Source organism: Bos indicus, chromosome 10 (assembly GCF_029378745.1).
Source record: "Bos indicus isolate NIAB-ARS_2022 breed Sahiwal x Tharparkar chromosome 10, NIAB-ARS_B.indTharparkar_mat_pri_1.0, whole genome shotgun sequence".
NCBI classification, from domain to species: Eukaryota; Metazoa; Chordata; class Mammalia; order Artiodactyla; family Bovidae; genus Bos; species Bos indicus.
Genome location: NC_091769.1, coordinates 76,371,718 through 76,395,712, shown reverse-complemented (window position 1 = coordinate 76,395,712; position 23,995 = coordinate 76,371,718). Strand labels below are relative to the sequence as shown.

Here is a 23,995-nt window from a genome sequence, read left to right as displayed (position 1 = left end):
AGTAATGATAGAGTTTGCATGGATGCACTGTTGGTACAAAATAAAAAACTAAGCCATGCTGGCTGATATAAAGAAAGGCAACATATGGCAGGGAAACCAGGCAACTCACTCTTCAACTTGCTAAATGTTTAGACCTACAAGGCTACCTATTTTGTTAAAAGAGAGTTTAACAAAATGAGGTAAAAATGAGTAGGCAAGCTCCAGAGCTACAAGAAAAATCAAGTCACTTATGCCAGATAAGAATTCTAAGAATAAAGGGCAACATGATTCAAGAAGTGATTAAACATTACTTCTGTACTTCATGACACCGAAACTTGCCATATAAAATGGAACTTGCAAAAATGTTACTTCTGGTTTGTGCATGAACTTCCTTAAAACCATCCTCACACCAATGAACACTGCAAAGCCAGCAAAATGTCCAACTGACCAAACAAAAGCAGGTCTGATTACAGCTAATAAGGAGAGAGACTGGTAGAGGTGGCCAGGAAAAGGAGTAAGTTGCCATCTTGGTCAGCCCTTAACCATGAAACAAGAATACCCAAGCTCTGGACCTCCTGTTTTACCACCTTTTAGGGAGGGCATGGGGTGTGCGGCATAACTGAACCCATGGGGCGTACGCCCTGCTCTGGTACCTCTTTGCCAAGTGATAGTTTCTGGATCAATGTCCAATCTTGCAAATCTGTTTATCTCTTCATCTGTCAGTGTGGCAGGGTCAGTCTTTTCAATGCCTAGTCTCTGAAGAGATAAAAAAATTAAAACAAAAATAAGACAAAACAAACAAAGCAAACAAATTTTAAAAAAGATTTTTATCCTTAGCTCCAGATAGGGTCCCCTCTAGGAAATATGAAAGTGAAAGTGAAGTTGTGTCCAACTCTTTGCGACCCCATGGGCAGCAGCCTGCATCAGGCTCCTCCGTCCATGGGATTTTCTAGGCAAGAGTACTGGAGTGGGTTGCCATTTCCGTCTCCAGGGAATCTTCCCGACCCAGGGATTGAACCCAGGTCTCCCGCATTGTAGACAGACGCTTTACCATCTGAACCACCAGGGAAGTCTTAAATATAAACCATATATTTTAGGTTATAAGTCTAGGAAATATAAACCATGTTAAATTCAGAAGGGCAAATTATGATCCCTTTAGCTAAATCTTTATTAATACCACTCACACATGTACCAAGGCATGAGTAACACATTTGTCCCTATTACTGAACACCAGAGGCATTTCCCTAAACCAAAGCCTTATGTAAGCACAGTGACCAAAACATGTCATACTAATTCACCATATGCAAACATATTGAAAGGAAAAGAAGTGCAAAGCTTTTTCAATCAAACAACTGAGAAGTCCAAGTCAAATGCAAAACCAGAAATGGCCAAAACAAGTAGCAATCAATAAAAATCAATGGAAATCACTTTTAATGTTTTTTTAAAAAAATAATATGCTAATCTTTTGAAATATATAAAGGGATAGTCTTTTCAATGCAGAGGAAAAGAAAAAACATCGCTCTAGCACAGTACATGCTTTTGAAGTAGTCCTATTGTTTACTGCCTTCTTACTGTTTCAAAAGGCACAAGAAAGCTTTGTCTCTTCCTCCTCATGGAAGTTGGAAATTTGTCTATTTACAATGTGTACCGTGGTCACATCCTGAAATGGAAAATTCCTTTAAAACATACCCTCCTTTTCTCATAACTCTTAGTAGAGCTGAGTGGCCCCAGCAAGCCCTACTCTTCCCGTAGTTTCCTTCCTATGCCAATAGGACTTTGTTTTCAAACCTCAGGTGTGTTTTCAGAGTTGGTGCTCACGGGCTTGTCAAACAGCCTCACAAGCCTGGAACGTGCTATTGTTCACAGAGGTCAGCAAAACCCTCAGTCGCTAAGTTGTGAATCTGTGGTTGATCATCCACTCTTATTTACTTCTTTGGTTGCACTGGGTCTTGGCTGCGGCATGCGGGACCTTTGATCTTCATTGCGGCATCTTTAGTTGCAGTATGCAAACTCTTGGTTGCAGCACGTGGGACCTAGTTCCCTAGGCAGGCATCGAACCCAGACCCCCTGCCTTGGAAGTATGGAGTCTTAGCCACTGGACCACCAGGGAAGTCCTGACAACCCACTCTTGACTAAGCCAGGGGGTTAGACTGAGAAAACAAAGTTCAAGAGAGAAAGTTTGGGAACCAGGAAACAGGGGACCAATGTTCTCGTTCTAACCTGTCGAGGGGTTCTGTGGCCACGGACAAATCCCTCGTTTTCAAACCCTAGAGCTTTTTAAAGGATCATTTAAACACTGAGTCCAACCCCTCCCCACACATTGACAGAAAGTTCTACCAACAAAGGTTAAGATCAGTTGCCTGCTCTTTCCACCATACTTGCAGAACACAATTCTCTGACGTAACAAGGTAGGAGCTGACTTATTTTCTGCATAGTGTTTTTTGGGAGGTGTGAAAACAAGAGAAGCTAAGCAATATCAAACTGTGTGAAAGTCAGTTTTTCTCATGTCTAGAGAAAAATGCATATGCATCAATGTGACAGCACTGTACAGTAAGTAGGGCAAAATGCAAACAATGACTGCATCTGGGTACAGGGGAGCTTGTGTCCTACTCTTACAGCATCAAAATATAAGTTGCAAAAAATTAAAAATAAGGTGAGTGTAACGAATATTGGTAACAAGGCAGCACATACCATTTACTGAATGCTTACATGTGCCAGGCAGTCTAATATTTATAGATGTACAATATTTCTTGCATATGTAAAAGTAACACAGGAATATACTTTTGAGTTTTATTTTTAAAATTCCCTTGTGCTACCCCTTTATAGTCACACTGTCCCTGACCCGTAACTGCTGGCACCCAATGACCTATTCTTCATCATTATAGCTCTGTCTTTTGAGATTGTCATATAAATAAATGCAAGCATACGGTATGCAACCGTTTGAGACATTTTCTTCCACAAAAACATAATGCCCTTGGGATTCATTCAAGTTGTTGTATCAGTTCATTCATTCATTCATGGTATGGATGTACCAGTTTGTTTATCCATTCATTCACTGAAGGCCATTTGGATTGTTTCTAGATTTTGCAGATTATTAATAGAGCTGCCAAAAAAATTCATGTTTTTATATGATACACATAAAAGTTTGCATTTCTCTTGGGGAAATACCTAGAGGTAGAATTTCTGGGTCATACAGTACAGTGTATGTTTAATAACTATATATTTGCATTAGAGATTCAAATAAAATACAGAAGTAATAACCTTGCTAAGCTCCCAATGCTGGGATGAGCAAGTATTGAAACTCCAGAAACTGCCATGCTGGCATCCTGACTCCTACACCCATGCTGTAAAGGAAGTGTCATTCTTTTTCTTAGCTGAGGGCAGGTTGTCATATTTCTGCTTTTTTCACTAAAAACTCACAGACAAATGAGAAACAACCTCTGCCACCAATCTCCGCTGTGTATATCATGACCTTATGATTACTAAATGAACCTGTCCAAAATAGGCTACTCTAAGGAGATTATCAATCACCTAATTTCACATAATAACAAAAAAGAACAAGGAAAAGGCTTACCCGCAACCTCCGGATTTGGATATCGGAGAACTTTCTCACTCCATTTACTGATGGCACCAAACGATTAAAAAGAGCCTTAAAGAAAAGGAGCGCAAGAGTTTTTAAGTGAAAAGAACCTCACTGCCTGGCTACCTGCATTATCAGCACCCATTGGGCCAACATTAATTCAAACCTTCTGAAAGTGCCTGTGGGGTCTGAGCAGCCTACCTTGTCTGTCTGGGTCTCTTCATGGAACATACGGGCATCGATGGCTGCGGCCACAAGGTTATTAGCTGCAGTGATGGCATGGATGTCACCAGTGAGGTGGAGATTAAACTACAATAGGGTGGAAGCCACATCAGTCTTAAAACTTCTTTGTATCTTTCCAACAGTCAACCTATCATGACCAAACCTATCCCTATGGTAAAGCCAATGGAAAACTGACGGGAGCACAGCTAGTGGACAAAGACCCAACAGCCCTTGAGAACAATGCCCATCTGTCCTCAGAAGGAACTGGGACCTTCCCTAAGAGACCTGGCTAGTAACCACAAATGCCACACCACTGGGATCAATAGCGACACTGGATTAGAAAGGACACACTCATGAGCTTTCAGCAGTGAGCAAGGAGTACACTGGAGCTCCATTCCTATATGCTGCTCCCACTTCTGTGGTTAGTACTTGGAATTCACTGCATGTTGGTTTTCCCCTCTCTTGTGCCACATCTGATCGCTTGCTTAATGTGATTTCCACTGAAAGCCAGGCTTTGAAGTCCTTGTCATATCAAAAAAGTAAGATGTTTAGAAGTTTACAAATTAAGATGTTTTTCTTCTAAGTATTGCTTCTGCTGAGCAAACGAGTCGTTTGTCTACTAAGATCTCTGTGACAGACTTCATTTCCAGGAAGGAAAATCTATAATAAAAGATCTGATTCAGCCAAATCCTGGACTGCGTTACCTCTTCCATAGGAATGACCTGAGAGTAGCCACCGCCTGCAGCGCCACCTAGAGGACAGGTCAAGGGTGAGGACTCAGGTTAAGCACACTTCTTCATAACTTGAAAATCAAATGAAAGCAAATTGGTTTTTGTAACTGCCTCACGTATTATTTACTTTTTACAAATATTTGGACAGATTTGAATAAGTGATTCTTAATTTTCTTTACCAAGTATTATTTGTTTACTTTTTACAAACATTTGGACAGATCTGAACAAGTGCTTCTTAATTTTCTTTACCAGACTAAACCACTCGCTCTTGTTCATGCTGAATAGTCTCTCAACTGAAATGTGACTCTAACTGACAAAACCATGAACACATACATACCTACTCATTATCTTTAAAAACAGGTTCCCCGTGATTCCTAACATTTGTTAAAAAACCCAGCCGACGGTTACATAAAGACAAACCTGTTCAATTTCCTACCCTCATAACTGCTATTCTGGCATTTTAAAAAAAGGAATATTTAAAATACACACACCAACATAAACACAGAGACTGCAATTCTTCCTAAATAGGACACATATGGTGGAAAACAGCTTAAGTGCTAGATTTTTGCTGGCCCATACTGGGTTCAATAAACAGGAAAAGGCTCATTCTGAGCTAAAAGGGAGTTGTTAAGACAAGCTCAAAAGCAGAACTAAGTCAACGGGCTTATAGCTAAACAACAGGCTGAAGAAGGGCAAAGGTGTACCCATATCAACATTTGTGGTAATGAGAGTAAGGAGAATATATGATACCCTATCACCAAGCGAATGATGAAGCTAACTCTGAGCTAACCCATTATAGTTAGTAAAAATATAATTTTAATTTTAATTACAAAAAGATGTTTGGAGTATTGCTGCTACCAAAAACTGAAAGTGAAATAGTTACTGATGTTGTGTTTTCATCTCATCAGAAGAAACACTGTGTTGATGGTATTATCTTAGACCTTGAGATAGACGCGGGGGCTCTCCCTGGGACTCGATGATAGTGCCTTGACCAAGCTCCTCTGAATTCCAGCTGTTACTGTTGTAAGTGGTGATAAAACTATCTTAGAAGAAATAGGCATAAACCGCTTAGCAAAAAACCTGGCGTGAAGCCTAATACTCAACAAGTGTAGGCTTTTCTTATTCCCTCAGTGTGAAACATCTGTGGGGTTTGTCTTTGTCTCTAGAAAAGTCAGCATGGTGATCAGCAGTTGGGACCGTGTGCTCAGTTGCGTCCGACTCTTTGCTGCCCCATGGACATTAGCCAGCCAGACTTCTCTGCCCATGGAATTATCCAGGCAAGAATACTGGAGTGGGTTGTCATTTCCTCCTCCAGGGGATCTTACTGATCCAGGGATTGAACCTGCATCTCCTGCATCTCCTAAATTGGCAGGTGGATTCTTTACCATTAGTGCCACCTGGGAAGCCCCTGGGAAGCCGTTATGATTACCTTTACTTTTTACTATGACAATCGACTATCAGTCATATAAAAGCACTCCTGGCTATGTATCACCCAATCCAGGAATCCCTGTGCGGTGTCAGACAGTGACAGTAGGAACTGGGGTGAGATGATGAAAGCTTTCAGCAGAAGTACCATGACGGGGTGTAATGAAGCCCCATCTAGTGTCTAAACGAGTTGAAGACCACTGCCCCATAGATGTTCATGGGCCAAGTGGGCCAGAGGACTAAAGGAGAGGCAGGTGCCCTCTGGCCGCCCAAGTCTGGTCCCACTTATACATTTTATTCCTCCTCCAACTGAAAATAAATAATTTTTAAAAAAATACCTTTTATCCCAAAGGTGGGCCCCTGAGAAGGCTGTCGCACACATGCAAAGACATTCTGATGGAGATGGGTGCCAAGGGCCTGCACCAACCCAATCGTGGTTGTGCTTTTCCCCTCTCCCAGGGGTGTTGGAGTGATTCTTCAAGATGAAAGCAGAAAAGGAAAATTAAGTTTAGATAAATTAAATTCATGTGTATCAGTAAGTCAGATCTAACAGAGCCTAGAGAATGACTCTTAGTCTGAATAATCAGAAAGATGAAAGACATGAAAGGGATCTTTTCCAAAAATCTTAGTTGTAACTTCCTCCCAGTTTAAAAAAAAAAAAAAACCTCCTGCATTTTAGCTCTTCTGACTGTGAGGGGCAAATATACTTTACCTTGTAAGAGACACTGCTATAATCTTACATAATTTCTCAATTTTAGTCTCAAAAACTAGCTTTTAACTCAGTAAAACAAAAATATAGATGAATGCTCAACAGATCTACGGAATTAATGATTTGGGGCTAAAAAGAAAGGCACTTTCATCTGAAGATCAGGTTTTAAGACTCAAACTCTTCCACCTACTAGATGAATGACTTTCACAAATTTTCTCATCTCTGCAGGGTTATAATCTACTCTTACCTCACAAGGTTGCTGTAAGGATCAAATCAGTAAAGACATATGAAAATGCCCAAACCAAATTAAAAGAACCTCCACAAATACATGCTAAATGCGAATGCAACCTCTGGTAATAATAATCAGTATTAAGAATCAATTGGCAAATGGACAGAAGTCATACCCAGTTACCACCACGTATTTCCCATCAGGCTGGTGCTTCAGCCGTTCCAGCGCCGACAGCAGAACTTTAGCCTTGGTTTCACCATACAATTCTACCTCTTCAGTGCGCAGACCAACTTCTCGAGCCAGGTTACCAATGGGCTTTGGCTTGTAAGACCGTGATATATCAATGTCACTTAGAAGAAATACAGAAAATACGAATCAACCTTTATGAATCCCATCGTAGTAATGACTCACTCCAATCCCCTTCAGAAGGGGCATACACATTAACCATCAGTTAAAAACCTAACAATCCACGGAGTTTTAACACAGTAATTTTTTTTTTAAACAGTAAAATATTTTACCTTGGCACGGGTGTCTTCAGGTTAAGTTTGTTATACTGAATGATCCACTTTCCTGGCTTGAAGTTCTCCAAGAAACGCTTTGCACTCTCTACTGTGCTCTAAACAAAATGACATGAATGGAACTGAGAAGAGGTGATGATTTTCTAACCTCCACCTCAATTCTTTATCCTGGTCACTCAAGTTCAATTACAAAATGAACAGCTTCATGATCCGATTATTAACACGCTTCAACTGTAGGCCAGAGTCTACGAGCAGCCAGGACGCCCTGGGCTGTGTGCCTCGCCCCCATCAGCTGGTGTATGTTACGAAGGGCAGTAAGCCAAAACAGACCGAGCAAAGCCTTAACATACAGGGTGTTTACACAGTTTTTATACATACAGGGTGTTTATACAGTTTTTATACATACAGGGTGTTTATATAGTTTTTTTCCCCCTGAAGTTTTTATACAAACAGGGTGTTTATACAGTTTTTTTCCCCCTGAAGTTATCACATTCCAGAGGAAATTAGAATCGTGCTACCCCTGATTCCCTTTATTAATATGCCTGATTCTACTTCTTTGGTCTTTCATTTCCTTTTTTTCTTCCAAATAGTCACATCCTTACTCAGATTTTGAGTAGGTTCTATGACATTTCTACTTGAAGAGAAATGCACTCCCTAGAATTCTATCAGTTTTGTAGAACTATTATAGAAACTTGCACCCACACGCACCTGCATTAGCATCGCCACTGTCATGGGCCCGACGCCACCAGGAACGGGGGTGATGAAGCTTGCCCTCTCCTTGGCTTCCGTGTACGCTACATCACCCACAATTTTCTTCCCATTTGGTTTTGTATCATCTGGTCAAACAGGTTTAAAAAAAAAAAAAATCAAAGCCCAGCCTCAGAATCGCAATCCTGGTGTTTATGTCTAAGTTATGTGATCAATTATTACAATAGCTTGTTCCAAAAACTTAGTCGAGTTTAGGGGGTGCTGGCCCATCTGGTTCAAGTGCCTGCTTTACTTTTAAAAAGCTGTGGGGTAACAGGTATTTGCTATTTCCTAGGGAGAGACTTACTCTACCTGCAAAATTCCCCAAGATGCTTAACTGGTTTTTCAGAACCAGGAGAATCCTTTTGTCATCTGTCAGGTGGCAAATAAAATACCAACTGTTTTGTATTCTTACAGCCAACCACCCTGTATATAATAAGCACCTTTTAAAATGTTAATTTGCCAAGGCCTTCAAAGGAATTTTTTGGGTGCACAAAGCTCCAGCTACATCACAGCTGCTAGATACGGTTTCTACAGCAACTGTCACATTTGGTAAGCTCCAGGCATGGAGCTGGAGGAACAATTCAACATCCAATTCCAAAGACGAGCAGCTACTTAAATGTATGCAGAAGGCAAAGAATATAATTACACTCCCCTTAAAAGGATACAAGAACAACTACGAATCTCAGCAGCAAAGAATAGCTATTCAAGAGAACAAAAATCCCACGATGCATCACTGCTCACACACGAACCACGTCCTACACTTGGCTTCAGAGCACTTCTGGGAGGGGCTGGGGACAGGGCTGGACCTTGAGGCTCTCAGGCTTCCAGGCAGGACCTGGTAGGATCTTAGCCATTTCATCTTTTTGAACAGAACACCAGAAATAAGAAAGAAAGCCTTGCTGCTGCTGCTGCTAAGTCACTTCAGTTGTGTCCAACTCTGTGCGACACCATAGATGGCAGCCCACCAGGCTCCCCCGTCCCTGGGATTCTCCAGGCAAGAACACTGGAGTGGGTTGCCATTTCCTTTTCCAATGCATGAAAGTGAAAAGTGAAAGTGAAGTTGCTCAGTCGTGTCCGACTCTTAGGGACCCCATGGACTGCAGCCTACCAGGCTCTTCCGCCCATGGGATTTTCCAGGCAAGAGTACTGGAGTGGGTTGCCATTGCTTAGGTTCAGCCAAAAACCCAGAATTAAGTGACCTCGGCTCTAGGATCAGCTCTTCTACTAACCTGGAGTCCTCAGCCCCTATGGGCTCCTTACTCATGAAAAGTCCAAAGGGACAAAGAAGGATGAACACCACCTATTTCAGAGGCTTGTGAAGACTCAAGAGAGAAATTGTGTTTCTTGAAACTGAAAAAAAAAAACCATTCTCCAAACATAAGGGTTTCTCTTCCCATTCTAGATGTGGTGGTTGGTTTAGTCGCTAAGTCGTGTATGACTCTTGTGACCCCATGGTCTCTAGCCCACCAGGCTCCTCTGTCCATGGGATTCTCCAGGCAAGAATACTGGAGTGGGTTGCCATTTCCTTCCCCACCCATTCTAGATACATATTTTCTATACATACTCTAAGGGGGCAGGGTACAGAAATCCTTACGATGGTTTCAGGTTTCTAGATTATAAGGCAACAAGTTATGGCAACAGGAGAACATTTCCTACCATAACCACAAAGGTCGTTTCAAGATGCCAAGGAAATACAATTCAGCGCTGCCTTCTGTATAGGTTTCAACTTTCTAACACCAAAGTCAGCTAAAAATACCCCTACACCTCCTTCTCTCTATGAATGTTAGTCCCTTTCTCCCTGTGTTTCTCCATACGTACAGGAGATGTATCAATGACTGCACAGCTTAATGCTGAACTGGGTGAGCTCAGCTCTGCCCCTCCTTCAAACACCATCAGGGCTAGCCTCAGTGCCCTGATATACGCATGGGCTTCCCTAGCGGCTTAGATGGTAAAGAATCTGCCTGCATGCAGGACACCAGGGTTCTACCCCTGGGTCGAGAAGATGGACAGGGTTTCATGGAGGGTGTAATGTGGTCAGCGTAGCCATGTCTTGATCTAAGCATATGGCTTCAATAACCAACACACATTTTGGTTACTTATCCCAGCCCCTGAATTTGCTTCATCAGGAATTATTAGCACAAAACTACTTAAGATGAGCTGAGGGAATTCCCTAGAGGTCCAGTGGTTAGTACTCTTGTGCTTCCCCTGTAGGGGCACAGGTTCAGTCCTTGGCTGGGGAACGAAGATCCCACAAGCCTGACAGAATGGCAAAAAAAAAAAAGACGCAGCTGAACGTTAAGTCCTTCGTGTGTAATTTGGGGATCCTAGTAACAGGGTTCAGCATAGAAGCCACTACACTAAATAGATTGAGACTGGATGGGGGGGCAGTGAGGAATCTGTTCCCACTTTTATAACCCTGCCAAATAAAGCACTATTAATCCAGCCCTTCTCAAACAATCTTTAGTAAGCCAAGCAGACAGAACACTTTCACATGTTTCTCTGGCCAGCGCTTTCTGCTATGCACTTGAATCTTAAAAAAAAATTCCGTAAAAAAACAACAACAAAAAACCATACCTTAATTCATCCTGAATTTGGAAAATGACTTAAGACATTATCCCTGAATGGACCATACAAATGATTTGAATAATCAAAATATGAACTAAGAAGTGGCCTAGCTGTGGAACATGGTGCTTTAAGAATGAACATTTGCAAAGAGCAGTCTTAGGTCCCCCTGCTCATCCATGGATTGGTAACAGCAATCCTGCCCTCCTTGGGGAACAGTAACATCCAGGCTTGTTGATGCTTATTCACCTAAATGACCAGGACCAGAAAAAAGTACAGCTGACCAGGAGGAAAGATACTGCTTTGACTATTCATATTTCATCTTCTATGTGAGAAATAAATGTGAAAGGGAGGTAAGTTTCAAGTGTAAGTCAGCATTTCATGCCAAACTGTGAGACTTGAGAACCCTACCCAGGCTTTTCTTTCATCTCTCAAATTCAGTCCCAAACAGAAAAAAGCCAACAGCAGAACTATGTTACAGAAGATGCAAGGTTTTAAACACAAGGAGCCTGAATGTCACATTGCAAGTACTGAGAGCGAGGAGTTATAGGAGAGCAATGTCTTTATCACCCGTCAGATAATTACACTACAAGACAATGAGTGATCAATTGTGAGCTACTGTCTTAAAATCATGGTACCGAGAGTGGGAGGGAGGTTAAAAACGGAAGGCTTGACAGTGACTAATGTTCCTGGCAGCTTAGTGTCAATATTTCAAACCTGAGCTGGGAAGGGAGAAAAAAAGAATATTCTTGCTATAACTCTCTTCAACAATCCAACAGATGAGGGCCTGCTGTCAGCAGGCCTAAGCTGGACATGAGACTACAGAGACCTGCCCCGAGGCACCCATGGGCAGACAAGTGGAGAAAAAGAGACACATACGATGAGAGAAACACCAAGTTCTGTGGGACGGGAGGGAGAAGAAAAGCACTTTCAAAGGAGAGATCCTCTTCTGATGAAGGGAAATAAGACAAGGTTTGAAAGGAAGAATGGACATTTCAGACAGAGAAGAGGTGGGCAGGAAGTTGCTGAAAATGAAGATGACAGATGAGTTTTATTCGACTCTGTAGCCCAAGGCCTGGAGTGGTGCCCCATGCACAGAAATGATCGCTTGATTAAAAATTGTTCCCTTTTTAAACTCACAAAGTATGTACACAAGTATCACTAAACTGTCCTTTCAGCTTTTATGTTTGAAAACTTCATCAGAGAACAGCCTGTCCCACTACAGACGCAGAGGAGCTGCAAAGGAAAACAGGCATGTGTGTGTGTGTGTGTTGGGGGGGCACATGGTCCACTTTACAATAGTTAAGACAGGTATTCACAAAATGCATGTGAGAAAAAAGCCCACAGAGGTGGCCGAAACTAGTACAGGGCTGAGGAGTCTGACAGGTGACACGGGAGAGAGAGGCTCACAAGTCCACGTCAAGCCCCCAAACCTGGCAAGAGCACGCAGATGGACCAGAGTGGGAGGCAGCTGGTGGTAGGGAAGCCAGGGAGACATTTATGGTAGCACATCCACTGGAGAGGGGGACACTCAGTGGTGACACTGAGAATGGATCTATACGTGGAATGATTGGGAGGGAAACTGAAAGGTTTCAGATCTGCGGGAAGGAAGAACGGTGATGATATTACTAACCAAACAGGGCCATGAGGAGTAACTTAGGGATGAGGATTCAAGGACAGTTACAGACATGACTATAATGTTAGCATTATCCTTGGTCTAGAAAAGGTGCAGGTCAAACACCTCTGCAAATCCCTAACTGGAGCTCTCTTGACACTATGTATCCGTCTCCTGGAGTTTCAGAGCAGTTTGTAAAGATCACACTACGCTTTAACTGTCCTTTGCTAAAATCCACTCAAGGTGAGGCTTCTTCCCTGGTGGCTCCAGTCTATAGAGAATCCATCTGCAATGCAGGAGACCCGGGTTTGATCCCTGGGTCAGTAAGATCACCTGGAGAAAGAAATGGCAACCACTCCACTATTCTTGCCTGGGAAATCCTATGGACAAAGGAGCCTGGTGGGCTAGTCCATGCAGTCGCAGGAGTTAGACATGACTTAATAACTAAACACCACCCCATCTCTAGGTCATCTTGGGACTGCACGGCACAGTGGCTAAAATCACAGCTTCTTCCTGCCAAGAGGCAACTATGCCATCTACTAACTTCACGAGCCCAAGGGCAGGCTGATCGCTCTGAACCTTAACACTTCAAGCCTAAAACGGGACAAAAGGTTCTTGCTTAGGCTTCATCTTCCTTGTCCCAGCCTGCCTCCAGAAACCACCTTCTTCCCCGCAACACTTACCTGTGACGTAATTGATTCCACAGTCGATGACTATCGCCCCAGGTTTGATCCACTCCCCTTTCACCATTTCAGGTTGACCAGCTGCAACCACCAGGATGTCACCTTTACTTATCTAGAAAAAGATGGTTCTGACTTCAGAAACTTAACAGTGACACATAAAAAAAAAATGTAGAAGCGGAAAGGACACCCCTGTTTTACACGACATTCTTCGTCATCTGCTATTTTATGCAGGCCGCATAGTCTCTGACAGCTCTTTGTATACTGTGCTCATTCCTACACATGTCAAAACCTCCCCTTTCACTAGATATTTTACTGAATGGGGAACCTGATGAAAACCTGCAAGGTAGGGAGGCGTATAGGCTTAGAGCCACAGGCCTGAAACAACGTCCCTGAGTTACATGCCTCTTCCCCAGGAGGTGGGAACTACCACCTTCCACAGAACATTGCTTGGGGAGGATTAAAGAGATGCTGGGCCTCTCCTGGTCTCTCCCCACGTTTACGAGCCTGCACTGTCAATGCGATGTGTCTGTATGAGAATTCCTGAGCCCAGGTGTCAAGAACAAGCTGTGACTGAGGTCACAAGACCACCGTCCACATCCTCCTCTAGACACCTCCACCTCTGAGGCCACCCCGTCACGTATCCGGGATCTGGCAGCCTGGGGTCAGTCTCAGTTCCTGTACTGCTAACCCCTATCTACCGCGGGATGGACTGGTGGAGAAAAATACAGTCAGAACAAAATCTGTATAAATTTGGGCAAGTTTTAAACCTGAATTTGTTTCTTCATCTTGTAAAATAGACAAGAATCATAGAATTGTTAGAGGGGTTAAATGAAATAATGAGGTAAAGTACACGACAATTTTTGGCACTGAAATGTTAGCTATTCCCATTACGCAAGAACCCCCACCACATGGGAACGTGCATGCAAATGTGAGCATGCGTGTGTGTGCACGCACACACATACCCCTTCCACTCCACTCTGGATCCCTTACCTCCTCTTTCAGATTGGCAGTCTTGGAGTGGCAGGTGGTCACTGTGGCATGGTTCCATAGAAGCAAGTCATGCATTGGGGCACCAACGATTTTACTGCGCCCGACCACCACAGCGTGCCTTCCAGCAATTTGCACCCCTGAAAGACAAGCCAGAGAGCATCAGAGAACAGGGGAAGCTGCCCTCCTTTGCAAGCCACCTAAATGGGAAAATTCTGAACAAGTGCACAAAAACAGGTTCTTAGCATCAAAAACAAATCTTCCTAAAACCATCCCTTCTTTGGCAACTCAGGGTTTCAGCTACAAAATTGGGACTTGTCCATGTGGCCTTCTTGCAAGTGGGTTTTGGAGCGGAGCTTAAGCCAAGATCCATTTACTGAGTCATAGCAGAGTGGGAAGAAAACCTACACTCAAAGCAGAAAGAAACGCTGACATACAGCTTAACAGCCATATGGAAGCAGAGAGCAGATTACATTACCTGGGAAAAAGTTATAAGAAATAGGGTGCGTGTTAATGGAGTGGAGGAGAGAAGTGAAAGAAATTAAGATTCGTATCAGTAATTCTTTAGTTCCTCATCCAAATTTCTCTTTTGGCTTAGGGCCTGAGCCACAGGGTTATTTGCAGGGAAGTGATAAAGGGGAACCTAACTGTAATATAAAGCTTTCTTTTTGTTTACTGAGTACTCATTCTTCTGGCACTGTCCCAACATCTCTCAGGACCAACATACTCTCTGCAATAGAGTTGATATGGGTGAGGACCCAAGTGTGGACGAATGACTGTATTTCATCCCCTGGCCAACAAGATCCGCCCCATCACTCTTAGGCACAAGGATGGAACAGGCTGGAGCTGCTCCGGGAGACCAAGCAGAGCTGAGAAGGAGCTGCCATGCAAAGGCGAGCAGAGATGAGGTCTCTGCTAAGGCCCTACACCCAGTCCCATTGAAGCCAACTCAAGGCAATTTGTGTTCAATTTATGCTTCTTGTGTAACATTAACTCTATCCAAAAATAGGGAAGTTTCTATATAATGCTAACACCATGAACATCTAGAAGTAAAGCCCTCAAATTGTGAAGTGTTTATAAGGTAACTTTCTATACTTTTTAGGGTTCAGCAAAGGACTTGAAGCTCACTAGGGCAAACTGTTGCTTCAATATCAACAAGAGGGAATATCCCTGGTGACCCGGTGGCTAAGACTCCTCACTCCTATGTATGGGGATCTGGGTTTGATCCCTTGGTCAGGGAACTAGATCCTACATGCTAAAACTAAAGATCCTACAGGTTGCAACTAAGACCCAGTGCAGCTTAAATAGATAAAAATTAATTAAAATCAACAAGAGGAGGTGGAGGCCCTACAGCTGCTGCAGCCTAAGGGACTGGTTTCCATCGAGTTGTAATACACTGTAGGCTAAACAAGTCATAGAGGATAAATTTAGTTGTAGGACTGATCAGCAATAGCTGTCCCAAGGGTTATACCTTGACCTTTCCTTGCCAGCCACAGAAAATTTTCACTTATGTTAGCCAACACTTTCCACTTGAAATTTCTGATCCACTTCCTCTAAAAAGGGCACACTTCCTTGTTAAAAAAAATAACCTTTGCTAAAAAGTATTCATGATGAAATTAAAATACCAACATGTTGACTAGGTACTAGGGGGTTGGTTATTCAAGGGATTCATTTGCTAGAACTACAATAGCTCAGTGGCCCATTTTGGGGTGGGGATTTTTCACCCTACAGACAATATGAATTTGTATTACCAAATTGGTTTTTCCACACACAATAATCTGCTTTGAACTCAAATAACTCTGAGTTCAAATCTTGGCTCTGCTGCCTCTTGGACAAATGACTCGATCACTCTGAGAATGTCTTCTCAGCTATTAAACAGTAAGAGTACCTACTTCATAGGGCTGTTGAGAACGTTGAGAATTTAAGTCAAGAAGCCCCTAGCATACAGGTCCTTATGCCAATCAAGCCTGCTTCTTTAGGGCCCACAGCGTATCTCCCCTAAACCTCCAAAGGTATAGACCACGTTCCCCAAAAGGTGCTTTGTTTCTGTTTTTACCTGTCTCCTTGATGAGTTCCAAGCATCCTTTGGGTGTACAAGGGATGAAACAGTTACTAAGGTCCCCTCTAGCAAGTTTTCCAGCACTGATGCTATTCAATCTAAAACAAGGAAAGTGATAGGTATTTTTACTCTTTAGAAACAAAATGACATGTTCCTCAAATAGGAATATATTTTAATCGGAATCAAGCAACGTGGTGCAGAAAGCCAAGCCAACTCACCCATCCACATCTTTTTCGGGGGCGATAGCATTGACCAACGTTTCAGTGTTAATGGGATTCTCTGAATCTAAAGGCAGCTGCACTATGAAGCCGTGCACCGTGAGGTCTTCGTTCAATGATGTGATGCACTTTAACACCTAAAAGTCACACCACATACCAGTTAATGTACCATGGAGCAATCACAAGGGTAGAGAAACACTTCCCAAGCCAAAAGCCAGGCTACCTCACCCCTGCCCCCTCCATACACCGAGAGTTTAACTGTAGCTTTCTCACCTTGCATTCTAGAGCAACTCTACCTTAACACAGAAGGTCATCTTCAGGTGTCTGGTAAGAAATCCATCAAATAAGAGAGCTAAAAGCTTTAATAATCTACTGCTACACAGTAAAATTCATGTTATCATCATCTAAACCAAGGCTTTTGTGATGACAGAAATGTTCTATAATCTGTACCTCACAATAGTGGCTCCCGAAGTACTTGAAATGTGGCTAGTTCGGGAGTTCAAATTTTATTTCATTTTAGTTAAATGAGCACATGGGGTCAGTGGCTGCCCTGCTGGACTGTGTGGATGTAGAACATATCCACGACCTAAGAAAGTCCTTTTTCCCTCCTGTCGTGTCACAGCCAATCCCCCACCTACCGGCAACCACAGTTGCGGCTTGACTCACCCAAGATTTGTTCTGCCTATTCTTGAACAGCATGTAAATGAAATATACGTTTTCATTTTTAAAGTACACAAAACGACAGGCCAACGATCAGTTTTTAATGAACATCGCAAGTGATTTGGAAGCAAAACATGGGCAATTACACTGCAAGTACCCAACATTCACAGCTGGCACTGCCCCATTTACTGATTTTCAAAGATTTTCTGGAGGCTGAATGTGCAGACAAAGAATTATCTGGAGGTCTCTTGTGTGCTGAATGTATCAGCCCCTAAAGTTCTCTGAAACTAAAACCAGTAAGAAAAGCACTTCAGCTGCCCTCTTAATAGCCGACTCCTAACTGCTCACCTCAGATTCCGTGGCCGTCCGGGGTAACTTAATGTGCGTGGCTTTGATCCCGATCTGCAAGAATGAACATTTAAAACGGATACATGGCAAAAGGACTTGAGACATGGGCCTGTTTCCTCTGCAGATGTGACTAAACCAAAGCAAGTGAGGCGGGCGTCATTCCACCCTCACATGTCCTGAAGAATGAGTCTCCTGCTTTGATCCCCCATCCTTCCCTTGTTAACTGTTGCCACCGAACTGAGGCACGTTTATGTTCTCTACGCCTGCTCTTTAGAATCAGATCACTGACTCGAAAACACTGCAGGGCCAACGACAGGCCCAAGCTCTGTCACCCATTTCTAACTTGAAAAATAGATAACCTGAAGTCTGCTGTGGGTGATGAAAGTTTTTGTGGGAGGAGCGCAAGGGGTGACAGACAGGAACCGGAGACGGGGAAGGGTGGGAGCTGAGGTGGGGTGTTGGCACCATTTTTCTGGGCTTTACCTCCTCAGCAGCCTTCAACTTCATATTTATATAAAGATTAGAGTCATCTCTGTTGCCAACCTGGAATAATAAAAACATGCAAATCGGATGATTAGGGAAAGGCAAACTGTATGGCAAAGCTTATAAAATTTCAGTTTTGATAAAAGCAATGTTTAATTATGAGACTCCTGCTCCCGAGAACTTTTACAGGAGAATAAGGAGGATGCCGGGACAGCATGGAGATGCGAATACAGCAGGCAGTACCAAACAGAGCAACGCACGCCTGACCCTCAAAGAAAAGACACTTCAGCACCTGCTCTGGAAACTAACTGAGGGAGCAATGGCCTGCCTAAACCATGGGGAATCTCTGCTTGCCAGCAAGCGGATGAGCCAGAGCAACAGGGCAGGGGGGCGGAGGAACTGTCAACATGCAAGAACACACCGTAGCTCTGGTAAGACATCTGCCCCCTCTCCCCACATCTGGGGGCAGGGCAAAGCTCTCAGGCTCAGCCACAGAAAAGAGGAATCAGCGAGGGTGCACCGAACTATTCCCAGCTCACACACAACACTCGCTTATGCCAGGCAAAGGGCAGTCTGCAGCCCTCAAGACAGAGAGGAAAGAGTATACAGAAGCCAACTTCTCCGACCCACCATGCTAGGTCTCAAGATGGTCCCTGTTTCTTTAATCATGGATATACATAGGTTTTCACTGTAATCACTTACCTAAAAAATTTCCTTTACAAATATTTCCCCCAGTGCTGACATTTGCTCTTTTCAATGATGAAATGTCCTCTCGGGGTGATTTATCACAATAAGTTTGGTTTCTCCCCAAACTGTAGAGGGAAAAACTGTAGGTCCCTTGACACCAGAGATAAGTGATGTGTGGCTGCTTTACACAGGGCAACTCTGGAGAAAGCAGCTGGCCCTAGGAACAGAGCAGCTCCGGGCTTAGTCACTTGATGCTGTTCCTGGAGGCTCTCCTTAGGTTCACGGAACACAGGTTCACAGAACATGGCCTAACTGTTCACTTCATCACTTCAGTGATGAAGTTTTGCCAGTGCTAAGCTGAATTTCAAGACAGCCAGAGGAGTCCAGTGAAGGGTATTTGGTTTTCTGCACCTAAATGCATTAGCTGCTTACTGGGAGGATTTCCCTATGATTTTAGGGAAATTTAGGGATTTTAAGCTCATCTTTCCTGTCCTTTTCACCTTTGCCCCTATCATCCAACCTTCACTGATTTGGTTACCAGATTTAATACCTTACGGGATTTTTAGATCAAATAAAAAAGGTAAGAGTATTTTGTTTTTCCTTATATTGTAAACAAACGATGCCTCCTGCCATTCCAGTTCTGTAAGGATCATGTCATTAGCCACCACAGTCACTGATCTGCAAGTCCACCCTGAGAGGAATTCAGGTTGCAGTATTCCATGTTTTGGATGTGTGGGCCCCTCAGACAGTTAAAATGTGTGTCTTAGGAAGAATGTCAATGACCCCAGATTCACGCATCTTCTCACACACAGAAAAGCACTAAAATCATTGAGATATCTGATCCTGGCGCCCGCAGTTAACCTTTCACTGAGATCCTCACTGCCTGTATCCCCAGTCCACATTCACAGATGTATACTGGCTCCTCCTCCGAACTCTTTGGAACAGTTTCTCTGAGCAACTGGAGAGACTACTGCTGTCTCCTGGGGTACAGCCTTCAGTTAGACACTGAATAAACGACTCACAGCTCTTAGGTTGTATGTTTTTTAAGTAGACCATATTCATAACTATAATTAGTTAACTGAGATTAAATGGTTTTTATCACTCCCTGCTGTTTTTTTTTTTTTAATAAATTACAACTGTTCTATACTTTATCTTCATCTCTGATGTAGCTGAGATACACCTGTAAGTCACTTTTCCTGGAAAGGTGTGGGCTATTCTCCCGAGTCCATGTGTACCTGAAAATCTCTCTCTGCCGTCTTTGCACTCAAAGGACAAATTTGGCCAAGTTTGGAGTCACAACATTTTCCTTCAGGGTTGCTGTCTTTGGCATTTAGTATTACGAAAATCTGAAGTCTTTTGTTGTTGTTGCTATTTCTGTCTGGATGTTTCTGAAGGAATTTTTCTAAAACTCCAAAATGACCACTAGTTTTTAAAAAAAGCTTGAGAGTTACGAGCATACATCAAAGTCTGATTGTAATCCTAAGGCAAAGGAAAACGCCTCTTAGGATCCAGGTGAAACACTCAGCATAGGCAGCTAATAGGGAAAATGGTTACACAATCATTCTCAAACTGGACGCAAAAGGAATGTTTAGCTGAAGAACAGTCGATTTCTTGACTGACAGTCGAGTGGGTGGATGGCACACTGGTTTCCCAGAACAAATCTTAATCCCATTATAGTTTATATTAAAAAAAATCACTTAAGCATTTTATCAGAAATACCAATTTCTTCTTTGAAGGAGTTCAATTACATCATCCAAAAAAGGTCCTATTGAGACAGAAGGGAAGGGGGCAGGGCACAACAGTTAAAAGAACGACAACCGTTAAAGAACAGGATACCACAAAAATCGGTTAGAATCCATTAGGTACAGGATGGCAGTAGAGCCATCTACTTCCAGTGGAGCCTGATTATATGCTCACTGCAATACATTAGCAAGCTAAATGACACACTCACAGGCACCACGACAGTTCCCAGGGTGACCATAAAAGGCCAAAACGTGGGTAGTGGCCCAATTCCTGGAAATCCCTGCCACTTCTCCAAAGTAACTGGAATAATCTTCCTACTTCCTAGCCTAGGAAATTACCCAGCCCTGAGAGCTGAACAATTGATGCTTCGAACTGAGGTGTTGGGGAAGATTCTTGAAAGTCCCTTGGACAGTAAGGAGATCAAACCAGTCAATTCTAAATGAAATCAATCTTGAATATTCATTGGAAGAACTGATGCTGAAGCTGAAGCTCTAATATTTTGGCCTCCTGATGCAGAGTTGACTAACTGAAAAAGACCCTGATGGTGGGAAAGATTGAAGGCAGGAGCAGAAGGGGATGACAGAGGATGAGATGGATGGATGGCATTAACGACTCAATGGACATGAGTTTGAGCAAACTCCAGGAGACGCTGAAGGACAGGGAAGCCTGGCGTGCTGCAGTCCATGGGGCTGCAAAGAGTCAGACACAACTGAGTGACTGAACAAATCAAATCACATCATAACAAGTACAACCACAGCACATGAACTGAGAACTTTCAGATGTACAAGCTGGATTTAAAAAAAGGCAGAGGACCCAGAGATCAAATATCTGCTGGGTCATAGAAAAAGCAAGAGAATTCCAGAAAAACATCTGCTTCTGCTTCACTGACTATGCTAAAGCCTTTGATTGTGTGGATCACAACAAACTTTTGAAAATTCTTAAAGAGATGAGAATACCAGACCATCCTACCTGCCTCCTGAGAAACCTGTATGCAGGTCAAGAAACAACAGTAGAACCAGACACGGAATAATGGATTGGTTCAAAACTGGGAAAGGAATACATCAAGGCTATATATTGTCACCCTGCTTATTTAACCTATATGCAGAGTATATCATGCGAAATGCCAGGCTGGATGAAGCATAAGCTGGGATCAAGATTGCTGGGAGAAATATCAATAATCTCAAATATCAGATGACACCACCCTAATGGCAGAAAGCAAAGAGAAACTAAAGAGCCTCTTGATGAAGCTGAAAGAGACTGAAAAAAGCTGGCTTAGAACTCAACATTCAAAAAATGAAGATCACAGCATCCAGTCCCATCATTTCATGGCAAATAAATGAGGAAAAAATGGAAACAGTGACAGACTTTATTTTCTTGGGCTCCAAAATCACTGAGGATGGTGACTGCAGCCATGAAATTAAAAGACCCTTGCTCCTTGGAAGAAAAGCTTTGACAAACCTAGACAGCATATTAAAAAGCAGAGACATTACTTCGCCAACAAAGGCCAACATGCTGATAAACACAGTCAAAGCTGCAGTTTTTCCAGCAGTCATACACAGCTGTGAGAGCTGGACAATAGAAAAAGCTGAGCACCGAAAAACTGGTGCCTTCGAACTGCGGTGTTAGAGAATATTCTTGAGAGTCTCCTGGACACCAAGGAGATCAAACCAGTCAATCCTAAAGGAAATCAACCCTGAACATTCGCTGGAAGGACTGATGCTGAAGCTGAAGATCCAATACTTTGGCCACCTGATGTGAAGAGCTGACTCACTGGAAAAGACCCTGATGCTGGGAAAGATTGAAGGCAGGAGAAGGGGACGACAGAGGAAGAGATGGTTGGATGGCATCACTGAGTCACTGGACCGAGTTTGAGCAAGCTCCAGGAGATGGTTAAGGACAGGGAAGCCTGGCATGCTGCAGTCCATGGGTCACAAAGAATCAGTCATGACTGAGCAACTGAACAAGACAAAAAGGTCTTCCGATTCCTGTTTTACAACGTAAAATATCCTGGATACTGGTTTATTCATTAGTTTTTCTTCTGCTCCAGGGAAAAGATTTTATAGGCAAGACTTAGGTTGAAAGCTACAGAGTGTGTGACTTTCTTCAGATTGGGTGGTGAGGAAACAGGGCAGTGCTCTAGGAATCTTGTGCTCAGCTTGAAGTTACCATCCTTCACTTGTGTGGGAGCCTTAGTTCTGAAGAATAACTCAAAGCTACTTTTATATATATGTCCTGAGAAGGAACCAGGACCCTGCCCCAAGGCTGTGCTGTACTACTGTTTCCAGACAGTCCCTCTCCTGTGTTTCTACATCCCCTCCCTTCCCTGATAAGCAACTGTTTGAATCTGCCCTATGGGAGGCTGAATTAAGCCTATTTCCTACAAACGAGAAATGGGGGACACAGGAAGATTTGTACCACATGGGACCCCACAGGCTTCTGCTTGGTTTCATTACTGTGTCTACAGGAAGACAGCTCCCATTTTGTGTGGGGAGGGGGGAGGGTAAGATAAAAATTAGAACAACCAGAAATACATACAATCACTTGAACTACAGAGACATTACATAAACAGTACTGTCATTCCTTCTGCATAGGATGGGCAGTGTGTGTGGCTGGATTGATTGTGATCAGATCTGCATTTTGACAAGGGTGGCATCTGCAGGTAAAAGGACAGACTGGAAGCATCCAGATCAGAAGTTTGTAAGCGTGTGACTAGTGCCCGAGTGGGGTGGGAGCAGCAGAAATCAAGAGGAGGGAAAATGGACTTCCCTGGTGATACGGTGGATAAGAACCCGCCTGCTGATAGAGGGGACATGGGCGTGATCTTTGGTCCAGAAAGATTCCACATGCTGTGGAGTGACCACGCCTGCACGCCACAACTCTTGAGCCTGTGTGCCCTAGAGCCTGTGATCTGCAACAGGAGACGTCACTGCGATGAGAAGCCTGGGCACCACAGCTAGAGAAAGCCCAGGCACAACAACAAAGACCCAGCACAACCAATAATAATAATGATAGTAAAGTAAACAAAATGATTTTTAAGATAAATAAATATACGAAAGGAGGGAAGAGGTCTCAAGAGCTTATGATGTGGAGAGCAGAGAGGACAAGACACAGCTCAGGTTTCTGGTTTGAGTATGTGGGGAAATGGTGGTGCCAGTCCCCAGGGTGGAAAAAAAAAAAAAGAGGTCTGAGGCAGCACAGATGTGATTACAACATAATCTGTGAACATTGCATCATAGAATAACATTGCATCATAGAATGACATTGCTTCTGGTGCTAAAGTGCAAGATTAAAATATTCTACCACTGTTTTATTGGCAAGAGCATAGGAGACAAGTTGCAGAACAGCATTTATGTAACAAAAACACTTTGCAATCAATAAGTTTAAAATAGGAGCTTGGAAGTCAATTTTAAAAACAGGGAAAAAAAACCTTCTCTATTGCTACAAAAAGGGTTTTACAGAGACAGATTTCTTGTCTATGACATTTACTCTTCATACAACAAACAATTCACAAGTATAAGCCAAGAAATAACTGGTCCCACAAATGTACCAAGTGTACACCCACAACATATACCTTTGATTCTTAGCAATTTGTAAAATAAAAAAGGAAAATCCATCAAAGCACAGAACAGACCAAGCAGAACGACAGGCCTTCGGTGCTTTTCTTGTCAACTAAGGCCTCTCAGATAATGTATAGCAATGGGGGGGATATTATTCACTCTGAAATTCTTAGAGAACATGGAACAGAACTTAGCAAGGAATTAAATGATATATATGGAGACACACATACAGAAAGAAATGAGACGTGAG

General features: G+C 43.0%; 1 protein-coding gene across 2 annotated transcripts in view; it reads right to left on the bottom strand.

The window, feature by feature from the left end:
- The window catches only part of MTHFD1 (methylenetetrahydrofolate dehydrogenase, cyclohydrolase and formyltetrahydrofolate synthetase 1), a 60,697-nt gene that overhangs the window by 18,874 nt on the left and 17,828 nt on the right, over positions 1-23,995 (bottom strand). For both annotated transcript variants that reach the window (XM_019969039.2, XM_019969040.2), the window contains exons 3-16: positions 17,759-17,818; positions 17,276-17,329; positions 16,268-16,404; positions 16,047-16,147; positions 13,994-14,130; positions 13,004-13,115; positions 8,102-8,229; positions 7,394-7,491; positions 7,051-7,224; positions 6,276-6,412; positions 4,486-4,532; positions 3,761-3,868; positions 3,554-3,628; positions 633-735 (exon numbers count right to left, since the gene is read on the bottom strand). In XM_019969039.2, coding sequence (XP_019824598.2) covers positions 633-735; positions 3,554-3,628; positions 3,761-3,868; positions 4,486-4,532; positions 6,276-6,412; positions 7,051-7,224; positions 7,394-7,491; positions 8,102-8,229; positions 13,004-13,115; positions 13,994-14,130; positions 16,047-16,147; positions 16,268-16,404; positions 17,276-17,329; positions 17,759-17,818 — 1,471 coding nt within the window. The remainder of the gene's footprint in view (positions 1-632; positions 736-3,553; positions 3,629-3,760; positions 3,869-4,485; positions 4,533-6,275; positions 6,413-7,050; positions 7,225-7,393; positions 7,492-8,101; positions 8,230-13,003; positions 13,116-13,993; positions 14,131-16,046; positions 16,148-16,267; positions 16,405-17,275; positions 17,330-17,758; positions 17,819-23,995) is intronic.